Genomic DNA, 8330 nt, shown 5'->3' with positions numbered 1-8330 from the left:
TAATTCGTATAAATGAGACCTCGTGTAGTATTCTCTATGAACATCATTTTGTAATCATCTCTAATATGTAATTTGTAGATCAGGGATTTCAAACGTTGTGATCTGGTCATGCTTATTCCGATTTCAATATTCCCATCACATTGTGAGTATATCGTCTCTTTACAACACTTCGTGACACCATGCAGTGTGGAAGACCGGGAACCACTGGCAACCAAATGGAATTGTGTTGGTATTATTTGTCATTAGTGCAGTCATTTGAATTATATTTGAATTTTAATCTTAAAGTCGATTGTATCCATCAGTTTAAGATGATGTACTGTTCATGTTTATCATTACGTGTACGTAGTAACATGTTGATATCATTTCAAACATTATTGATGAAAATAATTTTAGCTATGTATATCTGATAATATTTAACGCATCTAAAAATCTGAATCAGGTTATCCTCCGGACAAAATAAAGACTCATTTCAGGCTACCGTGACAAATTGTTCACGACGATCAAAATGAGATAATGTGCTGGATCATGTTCTTTATTACGTTCCTTGGGTACACACACATTTGCAAATTGCCTCAGTTTTGTTCTCAATTGAACAAAATACAGTGAGGCAAATTGGTCTTAAATTTTGACAAATAATATTCTTTGTATGTTCAGTTACGTGAGAGTACTATTTCAATCCTGAAGTGCATTATTCACAACACGATATCAATCATTATATAAAACAACATGTTCGTCAAGATCAATAGTTTGCTTGGAACAGACCTTTAATGACAACTGAAGTGCCTGCTACAGTTGTCACAGTTTGCAAAACTCCAATCAGAACGGTCAAAGAGACCAAATTGTAATAAGAAGCTTTGACAAACGCTTCCTTATATGAAACTGTTAAATGCTTAAAATGTTGTCCTGATATACCCAAGGTAGTTTTAAATGCTACAAAATGGCATACATTCAAGAGCTTAACATCATTTACAAGGCATACGTGTTTAAGCTAATGAGCCTTGTCTACATATCAGAAGGATAAAACTGGCACTGCATTGTGTTGCTAAAATCCATATCCGTCTCATCCATTCTTTCCTTTAACGCTGTGTTAATCCTCCTTATCAGACACTGTATGAAAGGGAACTATTTCTGTAATTGCTGGTTTCAAACTGCCTGAATTGCCATGGTCAATGCAACTTGATTTCTCGATTTTTACCAACTTGAAACTGCCTGGCACGAACTACCTGTCATATCAACAAGCCATGATCATACAAACATTTACTAATATTTAATAGAAGAAAGGATATACAGTGTCAGCAGCAGCTGTCACTCCGTATCATACTTTGTCATTACAGTTAACTGGTTGCCCTTCCAGATTCATTATTTATTTGACACGCCTTCAGGCAATTAGGAACCGTAAAATTGACCATCCATATATAGCTGACATTTTGAAATGCTATTTAAATTTGTACGTTTGGAAATCCTCTTTTGCTGGCTTTCGGGTGGGAAACTTCTAAGGTATATTCTGCAGATAAAGCTACTCTTGAGATGTCAGTATCGAGCGCGCTTGAAACCTGCTGTTTGGCGATAGGTTAGAAATTCGAAGTAGAAAATGTATCTAATTATCTTGATTGGGTATTATGCCTTTACTAATCGAGTCGTGAGGGCGAATTACGAAGTTATGATAAGAAGGTGACGTGTTGCACTGGACACTTTCATTATACCAGTTTTATGTATTGAAGACAGAAGATCCCCGAAACGGATGCCTTTTGTCATAGCCCTTTGACAGGCAACCACCTCTCAGTACTGTGTGGATATGCACATTTATTTCATTGTTCGTTACTGTTCAAACCATTTCTGAAATTTCAATGCCGTTTCTCACTACTTCGTTTAAGTACATTGGAAAGAAATTAACTCTGTGATAAAGCTTAGAGTTTATTGTTTAAGTGATCTTTGTCAGCACTTTTATTCTATAATCAATTCCATAGAAAACTGATAGCTACACTGTTGCTGATTCAGCATCACTCACCTATCTATTCACAAATATAGCGTAGGTATTTGTTTGTAATCTTCCAGGACCCTGCTATGGTGTTCTGACTTGAATGTACCTGGCTGGTATCCAGTACAAGTAAGACAAAGTATGCACTATTGATAAAGTCAACAAAAGAGAAACTTGCAAACAATCTGACAATTTTTTTAATATGCATACCAGCAAGTTACTTGAAAAGATCACAACACATGTTAATTTACTGACTGACAACGCCTGCTGTTGACAATGATTACAATCAAGTCTTTAATATTTGACCATTGATCGTTATGATCGTCATATGACATTATTATGTATCTGTCACCACCAATGTCGCTTGTACTGTACACACGCCGGACCTAGAGGAACGTGTTACTGCTCCTTTGTTCCTCCCCTTCATTCTTCTCTGGTTTACTGTTATCAACCAATCCCTCAACTGTCTTCACCTTTGACTGGGAAATACTTCCTCCTTCGTCAGTACCACCACCACATGATTTTGCATAGGTACAATATTCGTCCATTTCTGCGATGTCTCCCTTCGCCCCACCCCTGCCATTCATTGTCAGAGTAATATCGTTCAGAGGAAGACTTCCCTCAACCTCTTCATTCACGCCCTCTCTTGTATATTTCTTCATTGTGTCCTCTAATGCCTTTTTGCTCGTCTCTTCAAGACCAAAGCATGATAATGCCGTAAAAGACATCAAGATTCCCATGGCGAGGAAAGGTGGCATCAGATCGTCCTTGGAACCCTGGCAGAGGAATAAGAATTTGCTAAAGAGGTTACAGGCTTTACACTGCTAATAGTAATAGTGCAGCCATATCAGGCAGGGAAAACAAGATTTGAATCTAATGAAATAGAATGCTTGAAAGTAAAAAGTGGAGTCCCCTAACGTGTGAAAGATAACACGCTGAGGTTTGTGGAGTGGTTACTTAACACTTAAATTGTTTTACCAAAGAGAATATCTGAGCTGCCACGATCCCTCCAATTCTTGCAGCTGTGTTTTGAGCAGCATATGCCAAGTTCCTGGAAAAGGTCAGGAAGTCGTGACATATTCAAATGATTTACAATGTAAAAAATACTAGTCCTCAACTGTAAACTGCTTTGCAAAGAATATTATCTACAAGAATATCTACTATCACTTTAATTAATATAAGACACAACAATGTCAAAAACAGACTAAGGGGCAAATGAAAGTACAACGAGATTGTGTTTTCATGTCATTGAAAATGAAGAATCTGATTATGTCTATTTCAACATCACTCATTTCTGCAACATTTTGTAAATAGAAATCGGTGAATTGGTAATTTTGTGTAAAACTAAACAAGTTCAATGACGACATGGATTTGTTATAAATCTGTGCAGAAAATCTAAACATATTGTTTTCAAAAGATAAGATGTCAAAGATATGCATTGATAGCAGTTGCGTATTATACTGTATTGTTTTTGAAGGGTATCAATTGTCCTTTACAAGCATGTGTTGAATGCTTAGTGCGAGTATCGTCTCCAAGTCGATATAATATAGCTTACGTTTGATTTTTTAACTGAAAATCAAACATATGATAAAATTATTTATCACAAAACGTGGCAAATACTGAATTTATAAAAGAAACATGGTCAGTAATAAAAGTTGTTGAGTACCAGCAAAGTACAAATACCCCTAGGAAATGCCTTGATGAGGTACCAGTCACTCAGCGAACACACAGATGTGAATAAGACAAGGGCACACTGGAAGACACTGACTCAACATGTTATTAGGATCGTTCTTTGTGCTCTGTCCATGTAGATGATGTTAGTTTAGATACTAGATTACTCAACACTCCCCACGCATTTGGAGCACGAGTGGCCATGCAGATTAATGCCCAAATATTGCTGTGGCGTGTAATATTCATTTTGTCCTTGCCAGGATCCGCGGCAGGAGGGTTTGAATACCATTTTCTATTCTATATCATTTTGTCGTTAACAGCTAGTCACTTCAGCGCTACAATCTATATTCTACATAGTGTGACTATTCGAATCACCTGACCACGGTAGGGAGCTGTTCACTGGACAACACCCCGATCAATAGCCATGCGCTGATGTTGGATAATTTGGCGGAGATTGCAAATCCATTTTCTAACGGCACTTTGATGTCTGCAGGAGCTGTAAAAAGGTGCGGTGTGTGTATTTACAGGAAATGGTGAATGATATTATTACAATGCCCAAACTATTGGGCTGGTTGAAGCACCGCCATTTACACTTTCCTGAAAAAAACAACACCATTATCATTAATACTGTAACATACTCCTTCCCTTCGTTGTACATATTTACAACCAATGTTCTGCTGGGGAGAATGATGCCACATCTGCTTTATTTCCAACATGTTCGTATTTTCACTATTTATTGTATACATTTGTTTCGTCACGATATGGCTGAGATATTGCCGATGTGACGTTAAATATTAACTCACTCACTCCCACATGTTCTAGTTTAAGATTTACCAAGTGTCCCAAAGCAGAATCAAGACAGACATGCATACTCACCCAGCTTTGTTACTATGGCGACACCAAAACAGGCAACAGCTGAGAACAAGAGCAGTATGGCGCACGCCCAACGCCGACTGAACCTGTGTGATCATAAGACCCGAGATTTACAAAAGTAACTATGCGCAGGTGAGAAGGCAGTTGGACTCACGTCATTGGCTGGGTAATTTTGTCTGTTTACAGACATTGAAATATGAAAGCCATTTTGACACTCATAGCTAACCATAAAACGTGTATAACCATTTGTTTTAAATATAAACAACAAATTAACATGAGTCAAATGAAGCCCAACGTACGACGCCTTTCCCACAAACACAAAATCTGTAGAGATTTATACAAGAACTAAACGATGGAATAGATATAGACTTTCACTAATTAAGTTACTGGTTGTGTAATGTTAAACTGTGAAATGGTATGTCATAGTGCCTGCGTTATAACATTGGCATTAGATGGGAGTAATATAAGCAGACACATATACACAGTAAGCTCACGTTTATGCTGAATAACTACTTAAAGTACCATAAATCCTTACACTGACACCATGAAAAGTTCCACGAAAGACATCGGAACCTCCAGTAGTGCCATGATCATCAGGTTGAGATAGAAGTCGCCTGACAGGTTCTTTATACCAAATGTTATGGCATAGTACACAATGGACAATGAAAGCCTGAAACAACATTTATGTGGAGCTGAAAGCAGATGATTGGCATGGTGATGCTCAGGACAACACTGGTGATAATTGTTGCAAGTAGAGATGTTGAAACTTTCCTGGTAATAATGTTGATGGTGACAAAATGCTGCTACTAATGATGATGATGATCCCGAAGATGGACCTTGCACTATCGTTCACAATTTAACTGAATTTTTCTTCAAAAATGCAGATATAAGGGTAGGTACTTCAACATATGCAACGTATTTACCAAAGAAAGCTTGTTATCAGAGTTTTCGGCCTCAGTGTCCTGGTTCTGACCAGATCTATATAGGAGTAGGATTTAGCTGTGTTCCTCTCCGCCCTTTCCTCCTCGGCGATCAGCTCCAAGATGGACATGTCTGGAACAGGCTTCTTGTTGAACTTGGCAATCCTGTTGATGATGCGCCTCGCCTCCTTAAGATGTCCTTTTGCAACTAACCAACGGAGCGACTCTGGCACCACACTAGCAGTAAATGTTGAAGGCCATTTTGAATTGATACAGATGAGAAAGAGAATGGTACAAAGCATGTAGTCTTAGAATACTTCATGCTTGGTGCGCTAACTCAAGTCGAAGAAATTAGATTTCAAAATCAAGAGTCGTTTTCCTTTTTCAGTTAATATTTCGGTAGATATCTTAATGTAAGGCAGGAATGTGTGTGAACATTTTTGGCATTTTGAAAAATGTGTTAAGTCCCTTTGTTCTATAACATGTGAGGTATTTTCGGATATGGTCCATAGTCAAAACTAAAATTACCACACTAAGTAGAAATTAGTAGTCACGGCGTTGTCCTTACAACAAAACACAAATGATTGTGCATTTCTTAAATAATTCACTTACAACCAAGTCAGCAGCAAGGGAATGTTGATTGCAACGATAGTTAGATGCAGCCATTTCCAGTTCCGGATGGACCAACTTAAAACAGCAAATAGCACCACACCAAGGGACCAGGATGGAATCGTAGTACACGCCCCTCGCCATTTCTTTCCCACGAATTCCAGTCGGTACAAGAAGCAACAGGACAATGTTAATCCTACTGCCAGTCCGATGATGACTCGGATCACAGCAAACATGATCCATGACACAGAGAATGAAGCTATGAGGTTGCTGATGGTGCTCAATAGCAGTCCGCCGTAGACAACTTTCTTCCGTCCGTATCTGTCTGAGCAGTAGCCTGCAATTATGCTGCCGAAAAGAACACCTACCATTTGTATGGAAATGATGGTGTTACTGACCCACCTGTTGCTGCACACGAGGTTCCACTGAAATAGCCAGAACTTGTATAAACAGGCAAAATATAAAATACACTAAACGCCAAAAGAAACGTTACCCTCCTTCCTTAATGACGGAGGTACCTATCTTCAGCTTCAGTTGTGAAGCGTGGACGTCCACTTCTTGGTCTGTCTACGGGGACCCCAGTCTGTCTGAAGCCCTGAATAAGTCTTATAACCGTGATATGATGGCATCCGAGGGCGCTGGCAACATCATTGTATGTCGACCCCATCTTCACTATTACGATGGCTCTTTCTCTCTCTTCAGCTGTTAATCGTGGCATATTCCTCGTACTTGTGTATCATATCATGCATTCTAGGCTCTCTTTATACCCTATAGAATCATTCTACATGTGAAATGGATGCAAATATTGCTGCGTTTTGGCGATTTATATTGCTATGTGTAAAAGGAAAATGGAAAAATGTTACTTTGCAAGCAAAAATGTTAACAAAGATAATTTTAGATGTTCCTAAACATGTTTTCACAATATCAAGGACACGTTCTACTTGTTTCACTAATGCAAATCAGCAGAAAATGTTTTAAAAGACTGAAATCATAGGACTGATTATGTTACAATTTTACACACTCTACAACAGCTGTTTCTTGTTTTAATAGTTGAAAATGGTGACTTTAAATCATTTATCTTTGTCTCAAACATAATTTTATTTCAACCTTTCTTTTGGACATCTAAATCAATGTTATTTGTTTATTTCTGCATGGACGAAAATAGGACAATTTAACTCTTCGAAAAAAATGCATTTCACCTAAATATGAATGCATTTGAAAAAATTAAGTAAGTCATAAATGTAGGAGGGTAACGTTTCTTTTGGCGCGTAGTGTATATAATGTTTCAGACCAGAATACAGTTAGTCTTCTTTTCACCTTACCAAAGCAATATGCATCAAAACGAGTTTACCCTACTAATCAAGAGACTGTATAACTATATCGATCTTATTGAAGTGATTGTCTGAGTTCAACTTCAGGTCGATTTGAAAGATGCATGTCAACTTACAGTGATAAGGCAGTTAATAAAACCCTGAAACCAACGAGATCGAAATGATGCCAACAAACCAAGGCTTCTTATCCGACCTGATCGAAGATGAACTGAAGATTAGCCGAATTCAACACAGCCAATCGTCACTGTCTACCAGCTACGCCTCAGACGAACGGATAACCCATGCCTCTTATAATGTTTGATGCATGTTTATCACCCATTACCCATACAGGGATTTTTACATGTCGAATCTGACACGATATGACTTACCTCAGATACAATGGTTACTGTTTCGGGCTCAAATATTCTCTGACAAGTCCATTCCACTGACAATTTTGGTAGCTGTTATTTGTAAAAATGGCGGTCTCATCCTGACCACGTGACTCGCACCACCAATCGGGTTCAACACCTGCAGACGCCATCATCATCATAGGTGGGACGCTAAGTGCTTTGAGCAACAGTAGAATACAGTGGACGCATCTCTGGTAGGGACCGAAACTGCCCAGCTCTCCGATGAGACTCTCAAGATGCATCGTAAGAGACGAGGAAAAAAGAGTACGGCAGATTGGTGATACGGTTCTTCTTTAGCTGACCCTGAAATACATAAGTGTGTTGAGCAGATATGTCACAATCATGCTTACTATGAAGTCGGAATCGGGAATATTAGTATTACCATGTTGGTGTTGTTACTACAGTCCATTTGAGTCAGAAACGGACCGATGAATTGCAAATTTTATCATTGTACAAAATTGCCACATAAATATAAATAGTACACATGTTTATCATTTACTAATACCCAACAGCTTTCTTAAAAAAGTTGTTTAAGAAACTATCATCATTGAAAACGCAA

At 38.3% G+C, this 8330-nt stretch overlaps 1 protein-coding gene across 1 annotated transcript; it reads right to left on the bottom strand.

The window, feature by feature from the left end:
• Nucleotides 1-516: 516 nt before the first annotated feature.
• Nucleotides 517-7794, bottom strand: LOC124287277 (solute carrier family 22 member 4-like). The gene is made up of 8 exons (XM_046723776.1): nucleotides 7751-7794; nucleotides 6055-6476; nucleotides 5446-5679; nucleotides 5058-5192; nucleotides 4526-4608; nucleotides 4025-4145; nucleotides 2957-3029; nucleotides 517-2754 (listed from the first exon to the last, which is right to left on the bottom strand). Exons 2-8 carry the CDS (start codon nucleotides 6420-6422, stop codon nucleotides 2365-2367), a joined length of 1404 nt encoding a protein of 467 aa, XP_046579732.1. The 5' UTR covers nucleotides 6423-6476; nucleotides 7751-7794; the 3' UTR covers nucleotides 517-2364.
• Between the last annotated feature and the right edge of the window lie 536 nt (nucleotides 7795-8330).

The sequence above is a fragment of the Haliotis rubra genome, unplaced genomic scaffold (assembly GCF_003918875.1).
Source record: "Haliotis rubra isolate DU_JTF1 unplaced genomic scaffold, ASM391887v1 Scf4, whole genome shotgun sequence".
Classification (NCBI taxonomy): Eukaryota; Metazoa; Mollusca; class Gastropoda; order Lepetellida; family Haliotidae; genus Haliotis; species Haliotis rubra.
The sequence above is the reverse complement of the archived record's forward strand: the minus strand, read 5'-3'. Positions and strand labels throughout refer to the sequence as shown.